This window comes from Callorhinus ursinus, unplaced genomic scaffold (genome assembly GCF_003265705.2).
Source record: "Callorhinus ursinus isolate GAN/ISIS: 27379988/994484 unplaced genomic scaffold, GSC_fseal_2.0 scaffold20, whole genome shotgun sequence".
Taxonomy (NCBI): domain Eukaryota; kingdom Metazoa; phylum Chordata; class Mammalia; order Carnivora; family Otariidae; genus Callorhinus; species Callorhinus ursinus.
Window position 1 is genome coordinate 22998255 of NW_027397082.1, and position 21666 is coordinate 23019920.

General features: G+C 41.3%; 2 protein-coding genes across 2 annotated transcripts in view; both read left to right on the top strand.

Moving 5' to 3' along the window:
- Window positions 1–13000, top strand: part of TM9SF3 (transmembrane 9 superfamily member 3) — a 76363-nt gene extending 63363 nt beyond the window's left edge. Inside the window, exons 12-15 of the mRNA XM_025880537.2 lie at window positions 1766–1912; window positions 2608–2691; window positions 3008–3084; window positions 8865–13000. Coding sequence (XP_025736322.1) covers window positions 1766–1912; window positions 2608–2691; window positions 3008–3084; window positions 8865–8932 — 376 coding nt within the window. The 3' untranslated portion in view covers window positions 8933–13000. The remainder of the gene's footprint in view (window positions 1–1765; window positions 1913–2607; window positions 2692–3007; window positions 3085–8864) is intronic.
- Window positions 13001–14304: 1304 nt separating this feature from the next.
- The window catches only part of TLL2 (tolloid like 2), a 122417-nt gene continuing 115055 nt past the window's right edge, over window positions 14305–21666 (top strand). Inside the window, exons 1-2 of the mRNA XM_025880974.2 lie at window positions 14305–16227; window positions 16973–17889. Coding sequence (XP_025736759.2) covers window positions 17697–17889 — 193 coding nt within the window. The 5' untranslated portion in view covers window positions 14305–16227; window positions 16973–17696. The remainder of the gene's footprint in view (window positions 16228–16972; window positions 17890–21666) is intronic.

The following is a 21666-nucleotide window of genomic DNA, read 5'->3' on the forward strand; positions in this document are numbered from 1 at the left end:
TTATACATTTCTCCCCCAGACTTTCATAGTTGCCTCACCCACACCTAATTTCATATTGTTTTTTTTTAAGTGATTCACCTTAATAAATTTCTACAAAACATTCCACATAATGTTCATAGAAATCATGCATCCTTTTTGCTGTCATGTTTATTGGTGTATATCATATTCAATTACAATATCTAATTACACTAACAAGCACAATTGACATAGATTTGGGCCACCCCTGGTCATCACCTACCAGCTGTGAGTGTGCTGTGGGTATTAGTCAGTACTATAGAGGGACTGGAATGTGTGTCACTCTAGCTTGTGGTTTAATAAAGCCAGTTCATGAACCTCTTTGGTACTTCTAGGCTTATATACTGCTTTGTATCCTCACCCTGACTTGACCTCTATTTTTCTGCCCTACCCCTGTTCCCAGTACCTTCTGGATCACATCTCTTCCTGCTTTCTCAAGTACTCCATTCCATTAGATAGCCTCTCTGCTGTATCCTTAAGTTCTCTTTGTTTTGACCACCCTCAAGCCCATTCTGCTCTCGGTAGCCACAGTGATCATTTTAAGGTGTTAATCTGATCACATCACTTTACTAAAGACTTTTCTTCATTTTCATTGAGGTAAGGTCCCAGCCCCATAACATAGCCAGTGAGGACCTTCATAACGTAGGATCTGGCCTCATTTGCTTCTCCATCCGCATCTCTTAGCTCTCACCCCTTCACTTGAAGTTCTAGCCATAGAACATTTCTAAATACAGTGAATTCCCTTATTTGTAAGCTTTGCCTTTGCTGTTCCTATTCTGGCTCCCCTTACCCCCGCATGCCTTATTTGATTCTTCTCACTACCCCTTCTCCCCACAGCCCCACCTGAGCAAACCGGTAAGATGCCCCTCTTAGGTGCATTGATAAAGCACATGTCATGGAGCGTCATGACTGCCTCCTTACTGGTGATCCCCTCTTTACGGTAATGTCCTTGAGGGTGGAGGAGAGACTGTGTCATCTTCACAGTTCTGTTCTTACGCTTCTCTGACATGTGGTAGGGCCTCTAAATAGCTGTTGAAAGAATGAGTGACAATAAGTGAGCTAAACAGAAGAGAACAAGAAAGAGAAGAGAGGCCAAAAGACCCTTTTCTACTGATGAGTTGGGGAGTGGAATTAGAGTGAGGGTCTTGTTCTTTGTATAAAATGTTAATGCCATCTCTTACTGTCCTCCAAAACAGCAGGAAGCTTCTTTAGGCTTTCTTTTTCTAATTATTTTTATTTTCCTAATTTTATACAGTATTACTCTATCAAACCTACTTTTTAAAATTTACTAGGGTGTATATATACATTTTATAAAATATACATTTAAATAAAATATATTTTGCTTGAATAGTGTTGTATCTAGAATATACATTGCTTGAATATTGTTGTATCTAGAAGAAAAATGAAACAATGAAGGAATTGCCTTTATTTTACAGATATGAATTTTTAGCTATTTTCATTTTTCTTTGCCACATTTTACTCCTTTAAGCTTCTAATTTATTCAGTTTGCTTAGAGATGAATGCCCTACTAAAAAATCTGTTCTTGAAAGATTATCCAAGAAAATATATTTGAGAGATTTTTGGAGGATTTAATAGATAAAAAAGGGTAAGAGAGTTGGAAGTTACTTGAAAGAAAATAATTGAAATTTAAGTATGATGAAAGTGAGAACTAAGATGTGAGTTTTAGCAAAAGTGGGGTGAGCTTCAAGATTAAAGACTAGAAACTGTGTCTTTATTGCGTTTTACTTAGGTATTTCATCTTCACATCTTTCTGGGCATATAAGATCTACTATGTCTATGGCTTCATGATGCTGGTGCTGGTCATCCTGTGCATTGTGACCGTCTGTGTGACCATTGTGTGCACATACTTTCTACTAAATGCAGAGGATTATAGGTGGTAAGTACTTATATTGGGGAGGAACCTCAGGGGACTATAATATTTTCAAGGAAGATGCCGTTTGAAGTGTATTAAGTAAAAGATCTGTGTAGAAATTTTGTTCCTTAAGATAGTATAGGAATTTTTTTTAGTTACAAAAATGATGAAGATTTTAGAGGAAAAGTAGTATCAGCCAAAAAAAAAGTGCTTGGATGTGGGAAGAACTTTATGAGAAAGCATTGATCCATTTTGAACAAAAGGAGATAGTTCTGAAAAAAGAAGTGGTTTATTTAAGGTCACTTATAATAGGGCATCTGACAAAATTCAGGATCTCTCCTTCCAAATCTTAGGCTTTCTCCTTGTTGATATATTTAAATGCCATCTACATGCATTTTTTTTTTTAAAGATTTATTTGTTTTACAGAGAGAAAGAGAGCAAGCTTGAGTGCAGGGTGGGGGAAGGGCAGAGGGAGAGAAAGAATCTTAAGCAGGCTCCACACCCAGCACAGAGCCCGACACAGGGTTCGATCTCATGACCCTGAGATCATGACCTGAGCTGAAATCAAGAGTTGGCTGCTTAACCAACTGTGCCACCCAGATGCCCCTACATGCATTTGTTTTTAAGTACACAGAATTTTCAAGGATGTTTTTATAAAATTCTTTGGTTTAAAATCTGTTTCAGTGCCATTTATTCAAAAGAGTTACCTTTTTTTCCAGGCAATGGACAAGTTTTCTCTCTGCTGCATCAACTGCGATCTATGTTTACATGTATTCCTTTTACTACTATTTTTTCAAAACAAAGTAAGTGGAGACATTTTCTCATTTTGTGTTTAGGAAACTAAAGTTGTCATTTAAATACCAGAATTTAGGAATAAAAGATTGAGCATAGGGAACATAGGCAGTGGTATCGTCAGCATTGAATGGTGACAGATGGTCGCTTGTGGTGAGCACAGCAAAAATCAAAAGTTGTCCAGTCCCTGTGCATACACCTGCAACTAATGTAACACTGTGTATCAGCTAACTATACTCCAATTTTTAAAAATAAATAAATAGAATTTAAGGCCCTATGTTGAAAGTAAAAATGGATATACTACATATATTTTTTGTCTTATTTCAGGATGTATGGCTTATTTCAAACATCATTTTACTTTGGATATATGGCAGTATTTAGCACAGCCTTGGGGATAATGTGTGGTAAGTTCTGAAGTTTTTGGAATAACATGAGTAAATCTTTGAGATTTTTAGAATCAGAAAAATATAGTAATTGGAAATTACATTTTGTTGCTTGATCAGAAACAACAAAATAAGGAGTCTGATTTCAGTCCTTTTGACTATTCCTCAAAAATCCATCATTGATTCTTTTTTAATGTTCTGTTTCTAATAATTCTGTATTGCACTCTTTTCTGTACCACAATTAGTTTCTTTTTCATGTTGAAATTTGGCCATTTTTTTTTTAGCTTAGTCTCTTTGGAAACAATAATGATGGAAACAGGTTAAGGTGTTGGCTGAATGATTCCTGTTTGGAAGTTTCTAAGACTGTTCATGGAGATAACTGTGTCCGAGAGGCAGTGTCCGGGTTATAAGTGCACACTTGGGTATCTGCAGACTGGGTTTAAGTTCTGGCTGTGCCACGTTGTATGTTCTGTACCTTGGTCCAGTTCTCCAAACTATGTAAAATGATAATACCACTGTTTTGGGGGTTTATTACAATTAAATAGAAGTAATAGTTATCACCACACGATAGAGTCTCTAGCATGTGTGAAATACCTAGAAAATAAAGAAAGAGGTATTGGAAGCATCCTGATAAAGGGAAGGGTCATGGACTTGAGAGCCTGAGAGACCCAGATTAAATCACTATGCTGCTTTTTTGTGGCCACGGGAAGTCATATTGAGCTCTCTAAATCTCATTTTCTCATCTGTAAAATGGGCATATTTTTCAGAGTAGTTATTTGTCATACTATCATGTGTAAAGCGCAAGAGTAATGCAGGTCTGTTATCAGGTGTTAAGAGAGACTCAGTTTTGTGGGAGACATGGCGGGGAATGGGAAGAGCTGGGGCTTTTGGGGTCACTTAGTCCTAGGTGCGAATCCTGGTGCCCCTACTTATTAGCCATGTTATTCTGGCCCAATTATTTAACCTTTCTTCCTCAACATTCACATTTGCAAAACAGAAGTAACACCTCACAGGGTTGTGTTAAGGCTTCAGTGACTGGATGTGGGTTAACAGGTAGATGGCAGGCAGATGCTCCGTGAATGGTGGCTGCCGCTGTTCCCCCACTGACGAGGGCTAATAATCCCTTGATCCGGTTCTCCAAACTATGTAAAATGAGGATAATACCACTGTTTCTTGGGTTGCTTCTGTTCTGGGATTGTGTCTCTGGGTCTGTAGTTTGTTTCTACACCTTGTGTTTTCACCTCAGAACAACCTCATGAGTTTAAGCAGAGGTACCTTAAGGGAAATGCATTCAAGTAACTTACTTTTCTTCTGGCTCCGGTTTTCGCTTGATAAGTGAGGCTAATTCCCCCATGGGAATGATGCAAGGCTTTAGGACTAATCACTGTGAAAACATTTCCAGGTAGTTTATAATTCAGACCCTTCTCATTTCTCTGTTATTTGCCATTGACTTTTTTTTTTTTTTTTTTGGTAGTTCCATCTTTAGCTATAGGGTAGGCAGTAGAATAAGGAAGACATGATGATTTTGTTAAAAGCTAGGTTCTGGTATGACATTTGTGGCCCTTTGGTACCACAATCTTGGTACCAAGATTGCTTTTTTCCTCCCATCGAAAGAATACATTCCATAGATTGGTGGTTACCAGAGGTGGGGGGATTAGGAGTGTGGGCAGAATGAGTGAAGGTGGTTAAAAGGTTCAAACTTCCAGTTATAAGATGAGTAAGTTCTAGGCATGTGTGGTGGCTGCAGTTAACAATATTGTATATTTGGAAGTGGCTAAGAGATTAGATCTTAAAAGTTCTCATCACAAGAAAAAAAATCTTAACTACGTACTATGTGAGGTGATGGATGTTAATTAAATTTATTGTGGTGGTCATTTCACAGTATACACGTGTATCAAATTATTATATTGTACACCTTAAATAAACTAAAACAAATGTTTTCTGTCAGTTAAAATCTGTCCCATTTCTATATACCATATACTTGATCATGTGCGTGTGCGTACACACACACAAATGACATTGTAAAGTAGTAAAACTAATTCCACAAGCTATAAGGAGAGACAGTTCTCTATATTACGATCACGTATTTTATTTGTAGCTGCTGTGATAACCTTTCCCTGTGATAATTAGTTAGCCAACTTTGAGGGAGAGGACTGGGATTAAAACTAGCTTTGTATCACATGGGAACATCCTTGTGTGTCTCTAGGCAATAGAAGTTTCCTTTCGTGTTGTTATTAGCCTGCCTTCCTTAAGAATGTTGCTCCTCAAACTCCTCTTTATTTAATCTGAGATCTTTCTTGATTATCACTAGCATTTAGTGATGTATAGAATCATGAGATTTTGCAGAGGGTTAAATCTTTTTTTCTTGACTCAATATGTGATCTTAGGAAGACCTAGAGAGATAGTATCTTGACATTTACAAAGAAAGTGGAATGAACCTAGCTAATTTTTTAGTGCTTTTTCTGTTGAAATTTCATCTTGCTGCCTGAAAATCTTGGCACATTTACAGTTGCCTGCTGTGGCGGCAGCGTCCCAGCATTTATTCTGTCACGGGTATATGTGCCTTCAGTGCTAATCTGTTTTGGCGGGGTTGAGGGGGGCGGAGAAACAGTTTGGATGAACTGATTAAAATGTCATCATAATACAAAAATTGCACTTCATCAGGTTATATTGCTAAAATGCTTTTTTTAGTCAGTAATTGAAAGAAAAATATTTATTGATTTTTTTTTTGAAAAATGTGTTAAGGTGGAAATAATTAGATTGTTAGAGTTTTTCATATTTTGATTGTAACATTTTAGTTTTAAGGAAATTAAGTTTAAAAGTATATCTCTGGGGCACCTGGGTGGCTCAGTCGTGAAGCGTCTGCCTTCGGCTCAGGTCATGGTCCCAGGGTCCTGGGATCGAGCCCCGCATCGGGCTCCCTGCTCTGCGGGAAGCCTGCTTCTCCCTCTCCCACTCCCCCTGCTTGTGTTCCCTCTGTCGCTGTGTCTCTATCAAATAAATAAATAAAATCTTTTTTAAAAAAAGTGTATCTCTATTATTCTCAAGACATTTACGTTTCTAGAGAGCGTATTTAGTATCTTCCTTTTATAAAGTCATATTTTTATACGCTTATTCTTGAGATACTCGTAAGATTAGGAAAAATGATTCTCTAGGTTGATACTGTTTTGCTTTTAAGCATATCTCTGCTCAGAGGGGAACAGTTTTATAAGTCTGGAATATTAGATTTGGTTATTGGATTGGTATGATATTAGGCCAGTTAAATTTTTGATTCTAGTTAAAATTTTATAGATTTTTTTTTTTATGTTCTAAGAATTTAAGTTTCTGTTTACAAATTGAATGGCCTTTTTCCTTACTTTGTAAGGACTTCTTTTATAACTATTTCAGAATGAATTATCACTATTTCTAAGTGTAATTGTTAATATAACTACTTCATATTATTGATAAATACCTATTAATTGCAAAAATAATTGGAAATAGGTTTACTTTGTTGCTTGGTGGGTGTTAAGAATACTTTTAGGGGCACCTGGGTGGCTCAGTCGTTAAGGGTCTGCCTTCAGCTCAGGTCATGATCCCAGGGTCCTGGGATCAAGCCCTGCATCGGGCTCCCTGCTCAGCGGGGAGCCCGCTTCTCCCCTGCCTTTGCCTGCAGCTCCCCCTGCTTGTGCTCTCTCTTCTCTTCTCTGTCATATAAATAAATTCTTTTTTTAAAAAAGGATACTTTTAGTATTTAATTATGGGAAATTTTCAAATATGTGCAAAAAGAGGGACAATTATTTATATATATATATATACACAATGAAAAATACGTATATATACTGAGTCCCTATGTATCATCTAATATCAGTAATTATCAACACATGGCCAGTCTTGTCTTATTCATAATCCCTTATCCCTCATTTTATTCTGATACAAATCTCAGACCTCATGTCATTTTTAACTGTAAATATTTCAGTACGTATATTATATGTGTGTACATATATAATAACTATAATATAATTGTATAATAATTATATAATATTTAAAATGATATATAGTTATATAATAATTATATTTCAGTATATACATATATATAATTCCTTCATATGCTAAAATATTCAGTTAGTATTCACATTTACCCCACTCATCCCCATGTCTTTTTTAATACAGTTTGCATCAGGGTCTAATTAAGGTCCATGTATTGCTTGGTTAAAATGTTGGCTTTTTTTTTTTTAAGTAGGCTCCATGCCTTTCATGGAGCCCAACATGGGGCTTGAACTCACAACCCTGAGATCAAGAGTCAAGACGCTTAACCAACTGAGCCACACAGCCCCCTGGTTAAAATGTTTCTTAGGGCTCTTTTAATCTACTGATGTTTTCTCTCTTTTCCCTTGCAATTTATGTAGGAAACTTGAGCTTTTGTTTGTTTTAATTTCTGTAGAGTTTTCCACACTCTGAATTTTGCTGAGGTGTCATTTAATGTTTTTCCATTTGTTTCTCCCCAATTTCCTCTAAAGGGGTAGTTAGAGCTATAGGCCTGATATATTCAGGAATACTTGTCTAGCAGTACTTAGTAGGGGTTTATAAACTTATCAGGAGGCACTGGTTCTCTCTGTGAAGATAGCAGCCATTGATAATTATTGCCTAGTTCAAATAATGCCTTGGTGGTTGTAATATTCTAATTCTTTTGTTCCTTTTATATTTCTGGGATACTTCTGTAAGGAGAAACTTCTTTTCATCAACCATTCGGTACCTTGAGGTACGGTTCATATATAGGAAAGGCAGAGTAGACTTACTTCTTTCCTTATATACACCAGTTGGGTGAATAGAAGTTAGTTCAAAGGTGGCTAATTAGGGGTGTGTGTGTGTGTGTGTGTGTGTGTGTGTGTGTGTGTGTGTGTGTGTGTATCATTATTTACTTATGGAAGATTTACTTTTGGGCTCAGATGGTAAATTTCTAAATCCAGTGGAGAATCTTCTCTATGACTTGATTGACTAGCTGTCTTGTTCTGAAGACCCCTTATAATTTGCAGTGAAGAGCTATCCAGTTCATTCATTCATTCAACAAATATTTATTGAGTACCTTATCATGTGCCAAGTACTCTGTAAGGTATATACCTAATTTAACAAAACAGACAAGTCCCTTGCTTTCTGGTGTTTTGAGCCTCATTTGAGGCTAATTATTCAAAACACTTCATGACTCCTGACCTACTTACCTGTCTCTCTCATCTACTTTCTTGAATATGTCTTCCTTTTTACCAACCACAGAGCTTCTGTAATGTAAAGATAAAAATTTCACCAGAAAATGCCTCTAATTGGGCCATGGTTCTCAGTCCTTTTCTGAGAGAATCCCATCACTTATTTCCATTAGGTAGCATATGATTTGGGGAACATGTTAAAATGGTTTAAATGACCTAGAATAACTTACGTTCAAATTTTAAAAATACATGTTTTTTTCATTTAACAAATTTTTATCATTATCAAATTATTCTTGCTTTGTAAGTGATGTATTTTAATTCATATACATGTAATAACTAATGCCTAATTCTAAAAATATCACATCAGGTCTAACTTGGTATATGACAGTGTGACAGTAATAGGTGATTTGCAAAACAAATGATGCAGTTTTAATAAGTTCAGAACAAATACTAACATAAAACAAATGATGCAGTTTTAATAAGTTCAGAACAAATACTAACATAATAAAAGATGTTATCTTGAAAAAAGAATAACTTTCCAGAGCAGAGAGCATTTAGTATTTGTAAATTATGGATACTGCCCTATATGTATTTGTTTTAAAACATCTTATTTTATCTTTGCAGGAGCAATTGGTTACATGGGAACAAGTGCCTTTGTCCGAAAAATCTATACTAATGTGAAAATTGATTAGAGACCCAAGAAAACCTGGAACTTCGGATCAATTTCTCTTTCATAGGGGTGAAACTTCACAGCAAAAAAAAGAAAAGCGCAAGAAGAGATTTGGGCTTTCACACTGGGTACTCTGTGGGTCTCTCTTTCGTGGCTGGCTTAAAGTAACATCTGTTTCCATTGATCCTAGGTTCTTACTGACTGCTTTCTCCAACTGTTCACAGCAAATGCTTGGATTTTATGCAGTAGGCATTACTACAGTACATGGCTAATCTTCCCAAAAACTAGCTTATTAAAGATGAAATAGACCAGCTCTCTTCAGTGAAGAGGACAAATAGTTTATTTAAAGCATTTGTTCCAATAAAATAAATAGAGGGAAACTTGGATGCTAAAATTACATGAATAGAATCTTCCTGGCACTTAGTGTTTCTACGCTATTGAAAAATGATGTTCCAGAAAGATTACTCTTTTCTCTTATTTTTACTGCCACCGTCAACCTATTGTGGGACATTTTTATATATTGAATCTGGGTTCTTTTTGACCTGTTTTTTTTTTTTTTTTCAAATGCACTTGATTCCTTTTTTTTTTTTAAAGAGAGAATTAAAAAATATTAAATCCTGCATGTAATATATCTGCTGTCATCTTAGTTGGACCAACTTCCCATTTATTTATCTTAAAACTATTCAGTTCCATCTTAATTCCATCCAAAGAAGATACAGTCTGAAGATAGAAGTGTACTCTCTACAATGCAATTTACTGTACAGTTAGAAAGCAAAGTGTTAAATGGAGAAGATATTTGTTTTTATTAAACATTTTGAGATTTAGATAAACTACATTTTAACTGAATGTCTAAAGTGATTATCTTTTTCCTTCCCCCAAGTTAGTCTTACATCTTTTTTGGGTTTGAATGAAGGTTTTACATAAGAAATTATTAAAAACAAGGGGGGTGGGTAATAAATGTATATAACATTAAATAATGTAACGTAGGTATAGATTCTCAAATGCATTTGGATGTACAGATTGACTACGGAGTACTTTTTTCTGATGATGATTGGTGTAGAAATGTGTGAATTTGGGTGGCTTTTTACATCTTGCCTACCACTGCATGAAACATTGGGGTTTCTTCAAAATGTGTGTGTCATACTTCCTTTGGGAGGGGCGATTGTTTTCTTCTGTTTCTTTTCTGAGACTCCTACAGGAGCTAAATTTGTAATTTAGAAACAATTTTGTTAATCCTGTCTGGGGCACTTAAGTAACTTCTAAAGCATTATTGCTTTAGAATGTTAAAATAAACTTTCCTGACCAAATTGTTTTGTGAAAATAGATGTGTTTGCAATTTGAAGATATCTTTTCAAAAGGCAATATTACTGAATGCAGTTTTTTTAAATATACTGTAAACTATGCTTTTCTAATACAGGAGACCCACATCTTAAAATCCCCCAACTTGCTTACATCCAGATTATCCAGTATAGTCACAAAGTAAATGATAAGCCCTTTGAATCAGATTGTGGCACAGAATCTGTTCAGGCTGGTGTACTGTGTAAAGTGGGGATGGGGTAAAAGTGGTTAGCTTACTATTGGATGAGCAAATAAAGGTTAAAGTTTTCTAAGAGAAGTGATTTAATTTTGAATACATCTTTCTGGAACTATCCATAATGTGAAGTTTTCCTAGAACCATTGAGTTTCTAGTTTAATAGTTTGCTATGCAAATGACCACCTAAAACAATACTGTATATTGGTATTTTTAGAAAGACTCAAAACCGCTGTACTTAATCTTTAATGTGAAACTCATGCCATTTATAGTTACGTAAGCTGTTTTCATTACAAAATATGTTTCTATAAATTGACTCTGCATCCTATAATGTGGTATGTAAGGACTATAAAGAGTGAAAAGTTTGATTTCTTACCACTTAAGTATGGCTGACATGAACAAACGGGAGTTTGATCCGAAGCTGTAGGTAAATCCTTCTTCAAGCCAAAATGTTGTATTAAATGCAATCTACTGGTTCTTCCATTTTCTCTTCCTTCAAGATCTTCTAAGAAAAGAAACTGAACGTCAATATTTAGTGGCTTATATAATGTAACTTTTTAATTACATGTAATTACAACAACTATAGTCTATCTGATGGAGTATCAGTTGGACAGCAAGCTTTTGTCTTAGTAAAATGAAATCTGTTTCTCATGAATCTTCCAGGTAAGATGTAGGGTTTTAAAAAACCTCTAGCTGCTTTCAGCTATACCAATTCCTTTTACTAAATTGAGCTCTATTTCAAGTCCTTCGGAATTTTCAATGAAAAAAGGTTTTCTAACTTTCAAATATATTGTCATATTAAAATGAATATAAATTGCCTTGAAAGTCCTCTAGAAAATACATTGGTTTATGCCTTCATGGAGGGTCTGACCATGTGGGTGTCTTGAAGAAGACATAATCCACAAACAGTTGAGCTCCCTAGCTCGGGGTTATAGAGTAGTAAAATAAAATATTTAAGTTAAAGAGTGAGGTTCTTCCACTCCATTAATGCTGTTTATCTGTCTTCTGTTTGTTAACATTATTTGCTCAACTTACCAACTGATGCTTTGAACACTATCAAAAACTAAGGATAAATGTTCTTGTATCTGTAAGCATGCTTCTCCTGAAATTTAGCTACAGGACTAATTGACATCATTATTCATCTATCCTAGTACAATGGTAGGATAAAGTGGAAATGGAACGGCTGGAACTATGGTAAAGCACTCTTTGGTATATCATGCTGGGCTCCTAATTTGCATTAAGTTTGACCACAAATCAAGCCCCATCCTCTTAGAATTCATTATACTGTGCTGGTATCTGAACCTAGTGAATGATATGATTGGGTGTTTTCCATTGACAGTGCACGGATCTCTTTATAAGGGTGGTTGCTGCAAATTCCAGTTCTTCCAAAATCCATTTTATTTAGGGTTTATCCACAAATTGTGTTCAGTTTGTTAAAACTTCTGTTTCCTAAATGTCTACAAACCACCTTATGCCAAATGTCTTGCAAATAATATTCCTTTAAGATTTCCTTGAATTTTTACAAATGTAAAGCAAATAAATGCGTTAATGTAATTTGTTCAGGAAAAGCTACATACTGAAGGGCTTCTGTATATAAATTCCGGGAAAGAAAAGCCTATTTGTAATCTATACACTGCAGTTCCATCCGGGTTTTAAGTTTAGATTTCAGCATGTCTTAGTGCTTCAGTCTATTGATTTATTAGAACATGTAATAAATAGGAGCAGTGATGAATGAAAATGCAAGTATTCATTAATGTTTTATATCTTCATAAAAATTCCATGGTTATGAAGCTGTATTTTAGCAATCAAGATGTTAAAAGAGATCAGAGCAGTGGAAATTTATAAAGATAGTTTGGAAGTGTGTACAGAAATAGACTAGATTTAGAGGTAGGGTAGATCAGAAAGTGATCATAAAGCTGCAGAAATTTTATAAGATTTAAATTCAGTATGAGGAATAACTCTAGTTCTCTCTTACGAGCCTTTTCTGAAAGCCGTCTGAGTTGACATTCTTATTGGAGCTGTAGGCCGAATTGTGCAAAGACAAAAGTAAAAATTAAGTTTTTATTTTACTGTATCAGGAAATGGAAACAAACTGGTGTGAAAGCTGCTCATGTGTATTGGTGAACTATACATGCAGACAATTGACGGACAAGGCCGTATTTTGTGTGTTTACCCCAGTTCCTCAGTTTAGGTCATTTGAAAGTTATAAATGTTCTCAGTAAGATCTTGAGGCAAGGAACAAATAACGTGGAATTCTGTTTTGAAGGACAAGAGAGTATACGCAGAAAAGCAGTCCCAGTCGGGCTTTTCATCTGTGTCAAATTTGAACCTATAAATCCCCACAGAGCACGGGCAGTCGATACCAGTGGGAAGGAAAACAGTCATTGCTTGATGATTACTTCCATTTTGTACCCACCTTCGGTTTGCGTAGGTCATATTCCAACTGGCTTTTTAGTAATAGATATCCAGTATATACTGTATCAAATACATTTGAGGTTCTAATCTAGTCTGTTAATCTAACTGAAGTTGGATTTTTAAAATAATAAAAAGTTAAATGTACTTTCCTTGAATGCTTTATTTCTTTCCTTTTTGAAACAAGTGAACCAGGCTTAAGGGATAACCCATTATTACTGGTATGCATATGAAGCGATTACTGATATGATAGCCTTCCACAGTTAAACAGGAATCTGCAAACTTTTGCTGTAAAGGGCAGATAGGAAATAGTTGAGACTTTGAGTGCCAGATGCAACTACTCCACCTTTGTAGCACAGCAGCCATAGTAGATAGGATACAAACCAGTGAGCATGGCAGTTTCCCAATCCAACAACAACAAAAATGGCCAATGGGCTACAGTTTGCTGACCCCTGAAATGAAGGATTTAAAATTTAAGATTTGATTTTTTCCCCCAACTTCTTATTTTGAAAAGAAAGGTATACATATACAGAAAGTTGAAAAGATGGTACAATGAATAGGGTTTGTCTTTACAAAATTATTTTTCTCTTTTATTATCATTCTTCAGACTTGTGTCCAAGCTCTGACTCCTCCACTCAAAGCCCACTACCCCCATGCCTGTCGTTCTGACTGATCACACATTGTCTAGTCAAAGCAGTGCCACCCATGTTCCCTCACAAGCATTCTGTGAAGCTGATAGGGTAGACCACTGCATATTCTAGAAAAGAAGCTAGAGCAACCAAAGAGTATATTATTTTAAGCTGAAAGTAATCAAGATTAGATTAGGGTCCTCTTGATCACTGTCACTGTTAAAATGGGGATACCACCTCTCCAGCCTGTGGAGCAGATAATATAGGGTAAAGATCATACTGAAAATGAGTGTTCTATACCAACGGAAGGGGTTATTTTTATTGTGCTACATCAAAATCAGTAATTTCTCCAGGTCTATTGGTACTTCTGTTTTTCATCTCCAGTTTTAACTAGTCATTGAAATCCTTGTCAACCTTCTTAGTTCTTTTCTTCCCCTGATTTTATTAGCTGCCCCAGTCAATACCTATACTTGACAATTCCTGGTGGCTATATAGTTTAAGTTAGTATAAATTTGGATTACTTCTGTTCTCTAATGAACCGTTTTTGTGTGGTTGGAAATTTTAAATATTTTATTTATTTGACACAGAGCAAGAAAGAGCACAAGCAGGGGGAGCAGCAGGCTCCCTGCTGAGCAAGGAGCCCGACGTGGGACTCCATCCCAGGACCCCGGGATCATGACCTGAGCGGAAGGCAGACGCTTAATGACTGAACCACCCAGGCGCCTTCCCCCTTTCTTTTTGAGAACTATTTTATTAAACTGTTAATCTACAGTTTAACATTAGAAAAAGGGGGAATGTGCCTCCACTGGGACATGTGGAGTCAGTGGTAATATAGTCTACAAATGTATTTTAAATCATTTTAAAAACTGCATGTTTAAGGTGATAAAAGTTTCAAATTTACAAAGTGTAGGAGATGGTTGTAGGGAGAAGTTGATGTAAGTCATTTTAACTGGCCAATCTCCTGGTTATTCATAGTGGCTCAGTCTAAGCTACTAAGATTCTGAGACTTAACCTTGAAGGTCATTGACAGGAAGGGAGGGTCTACAGAGTGAAATATGGAAGGTAGCTCTAAGTTGGGGTTGGTTATAGGTCAGTTGGGTAGGGCAGACATACATAGGTAAGTGTCATAAGTGTGGTAAGCTATTATAATAGGTGTTGGCATGAGGATGCAAGCTGTGTGGTTATCAAGTTGTACCAAGCAGAGACATGGAGGTGTGAAGGAGCAAGACTCTGTTAGGGTGCCTGCAAGGCTCTTTAATAATGCAACAAGAGTGGAGAGTGGACAGAGGTGGAAGGAGCCAAGGCTAGAAGTGTGAATGGAAGGCCTGAGGTAGATGGTAAGTTCTGGTGTGTTGGAGGAGCTTGGATAAAGGTTTTGGAGAAGAGCTACAAGGGGTTTTGAACAGCTGTTAAAGATTGTAACAAATATTTTAATAACCTTCTCTAAGAAACTCAAAGTGCCTTCTCAGTGGTAATGTAAACAAAGGAATGAGCCAGCAGATGAGAGTGCCTGCTTTATTCTACAGGTTCTGCTCCCTGCGTTGGAGGAGATGATGATGATGTGTAGTGGCCTGGAATGGTAAAATGAGGAGAAAGTGGCCTGTGTGGAATAGTTGAGGATAAAACTTAGGGGTTGTGCAGGGGTTTGAGAGCTGCTGCAAGAGAACTGGTCTGCTCTGGGTATACGGAAATAGATGGAATGAGTTGGGTGGAGGATAGACATCTGACTAAACGGGGGGAAAAGCTTGTATACTTGGCAGGCTTTCCACAGGACCATGAGCTGTGGGGGAGGAAACCCACAAAAATTATGAATAATCATGGATGTAATGGAACTACGCTGGGCAACTTTAGATCATAAAGCCTTTTATTCTAAATCTACCTCTAGTTTTCCCATGGGATTTAAATTTAAAAATATATATTTTAAAAATTATGTGAACCCAGATTAGAGTTTAATATGTACAAGTAATTTGTGAAATCAGGAACTATGGAGCTGATAAAAATTAACCATTCCTTTTCAGCTGTTCCTATCTAATCTCTCAATACTGTGATCCAAATGTTTTGTTGCTATTTGTTGACTGAGAGCCAAAGTAGCATCAAAACAAGGCTTCTGACATAAAACTGTGCAGCTTGCTCATTCAGGAACACCACTGTCTTCAAAATATTTGGACAAAGACTGTTGGTGAGAAGACCTGGCAGCTACTCACCAGGTGGGGATTAGAGGCAATAAAAGCTCACAACCTCAGGGCTTGTACGAGAGGTCTCCTGTAATGTCCTACTTTCCAGAGGAATTCCCTGCTAATGAGGAAGCCAGTTGGCTCTTTGCCTAGTGCCATCTGGAGACCTGGAAGTGTCACAGAAGTTTGTTAGGCTTTTTAGATGTGGACTTGGTGACCTTCATTGGATTCAATGCAGGGAACTATGGCGTTGGGTTTGACTACTTCCAGCATTCAGGCAGAAATGCCATTCAACCCCTTCCCACACCTATCGCCTGTTTAATGGCCACTTGGCCTCTTCCCTGCCATTTGGTGACATCCATTCCCCCCAGATTTCTTTCTCCCACTTACGAGTTCCAAATCAAATCTTCTTGCCCAGTCTGACTCCCTTCTGTATGTGCCCATTCAGTGATGAAACAGGGTCAACTTGGATTTCTTTTTAAGGGTGAAGACAAAATACCCAAAAGCCACCTTCCAGTGGTTAAGTTTTGAACCGCTACTGATTTGAAGGACTTGTTATCCTAGTTAATAGGTAAGACATTACCATAATGCAAGAAATTAGAGTCCTGTATATAAAGCCCAGCTCTGGGCTCCCTGTCAGCTAGTTTGTCATTAGTGGCTGTGAAATCATGTGGAAACCCAAAAGGAAGTTCAGTTCATTTTTTGCTTGCAGTTTAAATGAAAAAAGATTCTACTGGGCGTGATGCTGAAAAATCTCTACACACTGGTGTGTTTTACTTCTTGATTAGGGCAATTTTGCTTGCATAAAAAGGTCTTTGAAATGCCTCATGGTAATAGTATTTTTATGTCTATAAGTCAAAATGGCTTAGTTCTGACAGTTTTTACATTTAAGGTACAACCTGGGAGTGGGTTTCAAATCTCTCTTGATTATTCTTCTAAATTATTTGGGCATATGTTTTTAATTGGCAAAAAATAACCAGACTTCAGAAATTGGTCATTTTTATTCCATCAAGTTAATGGTGAGTGGCTTATTTAATAAAAACATGTCTGTAATTTAACACAAATAGCACGTACAGCTGTTCATTTGTCAATCTTTTTGCCTGTATGTAGTATCTTAAACAGTTTTGCTAAAGGATAGGGTCACCAAGAGGGGAAATCTGTCATTTTAAATAATTCTTGCCCTAAGGCACCATATCACCAGCCACTACGTTGGATGAGGCGGGTGCTGCAGCAAGCGTCCTTGTGGCTGGACGAGGGGTGTTGAGAAAGCTGAGAGAATCGTAATCTTTGATTTTTTTTTTTTTTTTTTTTTTGAGCTGAGAGCTACCAGCGAGAAGATTAACTTCATTCCTCAGGAGAAACGATTGTCCGAAAGCAGAGCCAGTTGGTAACGACGCGGACCGCGCACAACGGGCTCCTGGTGCTGAGCTCGGAGCCGCCGCCACTTCTGCCTGCCTTCGCCCACGTGTGCATCAGGGAGTTGTAAAGTGAGTTACGCCAACAAACAAGGCGGGAAGTCCAGCCTTGATCTTCAGGAGCAACGTTCCCGGGAGCCAGAGACCGAAGTGGCGCCGGCAGAAGGGAGCCCTCGGCTCGGTGGGAGCTCCGCGGGCCCCCGGGTCGGTGCCTTCAGCATCTTCACCTCGCTCCCCTTCCTCCGAAGTTGCGGAGGTGCCGGGAAGAGGAGGGGCCTCGCCTCGGGCGCCCGAGTGATTGGCTGCCCAGGGCCCCCGGCGAGGGCTGTGTGGTCCAGCCCGGGTGGAGAGGGGCGGAGCGGCCACTGCTCCAACCACCGCCACCACCGCCACAGTCGCAGCCGCCGCAGCCTCGGCCGCCGGGCAAGAAGCTCCGAGCGGCGGCTTCCTGGGCGCCCCGACGCGGACCGGGGCGCCGCGCTCTGCTCGCTCCGCGCCCGAGCCATGCCGGGCAGCCGTGCGTAATCAACGCGCCGCCGCTGACCTGCCCCTGTGCGCGGTCCCTGGCCCGAGCGGAGCTTTCCGTGCACGCAGCTCCCTCGTTCTCCGTCGGCCCCTCGCAACCATGCCCCGGGCGACTGCTCTCGGGGTCCCGGTGCCCCTGCTGCTGCCTGTCCTGCTGCTGCTGCTACCGCCGCTGCCCCGCGGCGCCGGGGAGCTGGCGGAGCTCTCGGACGCCGCCCCGGACTATTCGGCGCCGGAAGGCGAGGAGGGCGCGGAGCAGCAGCTGGAGCATTACCACGACCCGTGCAAAGCCGGTAGGTGCCGCCGCCGCCGCCGCCGCCGGGGAAGTCCGGCAGAAGTTTGCCTTTGAAATGCAAATGAGTGGTGGGCAAGCCTGCGCGGCCGTCTGTGGGGCGGGTCTCCCTCCCCTCCCCCGAGATTGCCCGGCTCCCCGGGAAAACAATGCCACTCCGGCTGGGACGTCCCGGCCGCGGGCCTGCGGCGCGCCCCGGGTGGCATCCTCGGGAGCGTTCCCACAGCGGAGGAGGGCGGGCGCCCGGGCCGCCTGACAGCCAGGTGCTCCGCACGAGCGGCCGCCGGACGCGCGGGGCTGGGCGCGCCGCTCCCGGGCTCGGAGGGAGCCCTGGCCCCGGTTTCCCCGCGTTTGCAAGTTGTGCGCAAAGTTTCCCGAGATCTCGTGCCTGCTCTTGGGAAGAGAAGAACAAAACCCGAAAAGCTGCACGGCGGGCACAGGGAAAGTGATAGCTGAGGGAGAATGCGCGTGACCTGCGTTGCCGCCAAGTTCCCTGTAGCCCCCTCAGCGTGGTCCTGGTCTGGGGGGCGCGGAGATGGAAGCCGGCACGTGCTCTAATCCCTCAGGAAGCGGCTCCCCGGGACGCGCGGGTCTTTCTGGCGCACATCGGGCCGGGGCGCCGCGGCTCCCTTCCCGGAGCCACCAGCCGGCTCGTGGCTCCCCAGGGGCGTGGCCTCCGAGCCCGAGCGCTCCGGGCGTCGGAGCCGCCGGGGCCCGGGCGCGGGTTCCCGAGAGCCCACGAGTCTGGGGAGCTCCGGCCGGGGCCGCTCCTGGCCGGCGGCCCGCAGAGATGAACACACGGAGCGGAGCGTGCAGCCTCGGGCCTCTCCCGGGGCTGGGGCCGGCCGGGGCTGGGGGAGCGCCGTGGCCAGTGGCCCCACTTCTTCACTCCCTGGAGACCTCTGGTAGTCTCAGTTGCCTCATCTCTAAACTGGGGACAGTAACTATAGGATGTCTCATGATGTATGGGAAAATTTTCTGCAAAGGGAGTAATGAGATGGTCCTGTAATGATCTGTATTGTTACTGCAGTGGCTGTGGGCTAGGTTGGGGGTCGGACAGATCAGAACTGGGCGGAGTCTGGGGGAAGACCAGGTCACTTGGAGGCGGGAGGACCCAGAGGCCGCGAGTGCTGAGTATCTTCTGAAGGTTGAAGCTCAAACCAGGCTTGAGGGGCCTGGTCTTACCTTGCAGGAAGAGTCCTTCAGAATCCCCACCTATTGCTGTACCTGGTGGGGCTTCTGAGTTAGGAAGGTGGGCAGAAATGTTGGTTCCTGGGTCATTTGAGAAAATGTCAGCAGGTAGCATGTCCCGACCGAGCTATCTCAGTTTGTCATGGGACCCAGCCCATGATCAGGGAGAAGTCTCTGGAGCACTGTTGGAATGGTGGTGACCTTGCCGGGAAAAGAGACTGAGGCTGTGAAAATGGGGCGGGGTCTAAAGGAGATGAATCAACCATCCCGTGAGCCTGTCAGATCCTGGACTCTACGGATATGTGCTGGGGCCTCTGGGCCCCGATGTGGGCAGCTGGGGCCTCGACTCGGGAAGCCATCAGTCTGTTCAGGGATGTACTGAGCACCTCTGGTATGCTGGGTGCTGCAAATCCGGGTGAAAGAGGCACAGGTCTGTCTGGGAGAGCCCTCCAGCTCCCAGTCGCAGCCTTGTGGAATAACCGTAAGGCAGGTTCGCCTCCAATAATTTTGTAGAAAATGCTAGATAACCAGGGCATGCGTGTTCTGTGACTTCGCACACGGGATGGGATGGGCGGGCCGGGCTGGAGAGTAGAGGATCTTGGGAGCTTGGTTTCAGCCCGCTCCAGGCAAGCTCCGCAGTCATCCTTGATCTTCAGTCGCCTTGGCCTCTCCTTAAGCTGTGCTCATTCTAAGAGTGGCCAGAAGAGGGCGATGGCAAGGGAAACCTGGGGAAAAGGTCACATCTCAGTCTGTCCCTGCTTCTGGAAATTCCCTGAGCTAAGAAAAGCCTTCTGGAAGGACAAAAAGCAGTTCACCAGGGCACTGAGATCTCAATGGAAGGACATGCGTTGAGGCTCAGGGGGAACGCTGCATTTCCTGGTTCCACATTTAAACCAAATGTTTAGGGGCAGCCTCTCGTCCTATCCCAGTCAATCCCAACTTCTGACACCTCTGCCAAGAAGGAGGGCTTCAGGGCTTTGAACCTAAAACACCTCCCACCTGCCCTTTCTTGAGTGGGACACAGTGCATTATGCTGCAGACACAGTGCAGGGAGGAGAGTCGGGCATCTGGTCCTGGCCTCTTGGAGCTGTGTCACCTCGGACAAGCCCCTTCCTCTTTGGGTCTCAGTTGCTCATCTGCAGGATAACGTGGTTAGACTTGTTAGGGTTGCAAACTGACAGGCCCGGGGAGCTGGTTCTCTTGGTCCATGTCCGTCAGCTGTCTTGCCCTGCGCCCACTTCACACCTTGTGGGCATTTGAATTTGCTCCCCTGGCTCCTTCCTACTTAGTGTTCTGTGATTCTATGACCTTTGCTTCCAGCTCAGCCTCTCAGAGGCTGACCAAACTGGTAAGTGTTTCACCATTTACTATTTTACTATTTACCATTTCACTACTTTTACCATTTTGAAAACCATTTTACCATTTATGAATTCTATCATTTCCTCTGCTGTTTACCTTCTGTGTGACCTTGGGCAAGACACTTAATGTCTCTGTGCCTTAGTGTCCTTGTTTATAAATGAGGATGATTCCAAATAGATTAAAGTGCTGAAAACAGCACCTGCTATCTATGTAGGTTCTTTACAAACAGGTTTTCTAGAAACTTGTTAAAAGAACATCTTCATGTGGACCTTTGTTTTAAAGTGTAACGTTTAAATTTACTAATGAACAATCTACTTAATGCTGTAAAAAAGGATGCTTTTCAAATCAGATGCTGGTGGAGTGAGAGCGAATGTGTGCGGTCCTCCTGGCCTGGGGCTGGTGAGGTACACTGGTCTTCCTGGGCGCGGTCTCTGCCTAGCAGTCCACAGCTCTCTCTGCTGACTGTTTGGGGTTTTTTCATCTAATACTGTAAGTGCAGCCAAGGATTCAATTGATAGTGAATTATAAGATATCCTCCTCCCAACCACCATGCCTCTGAGAGCAACCTTTGCAAAGCTTCTGAGGGCTTCTCCTGCATGTTTGCTCACATCCACGATTCCTTAGCTGGATTCAGGACCAGAGGCCTGGGTCCTTATCCCTTTTGCTCCCTGTGTGCCCTTGAGCAAGTCACTTCACCTCTCCATGCCTCAGTCTTCTCATCTGCAAAATGGGAATGAGAATAAACCACTTGCCTTATAGGGCAGACCTGTGGCTAGTTGCAGCTGGATTCCTCAGAAAAGGACTTGTGTGTCGATAGTTCGTTTGGGAGGTGATCCCAAGAAGCATGAAGAGTAGAACAGGGAAGGAGGAAATCCAACGAAGGGAGTGAATTGAAGTAGCTGCTTTTGTTGATGGAGCCTTGCCCTCACCAGGACCTCTGCTAAGCTTCCAGAAAGTCTCGTAGAATTCCTTGCCCATACAATAGGGGACTGGAGCATTTCTCCAAAGAAATGCTGTCCTTCATTATGTGCTCCCTGCTCTTTTGATTCCTGTGTAAAAGACCACCCAAACTCGGTGGTGTAGAACAACCACCATTTTATTGTTTTGGTGATTCTGCAGGAGTTTAGAAAGAGCACTGCAGAGGTGATTTGTCTCTGCTCTGCAGTGTCTGAGCCTCTCCTGGGAAGATTTGCAGGTGGTGGTGATGGAGGTGGGTGTGACTTGACAG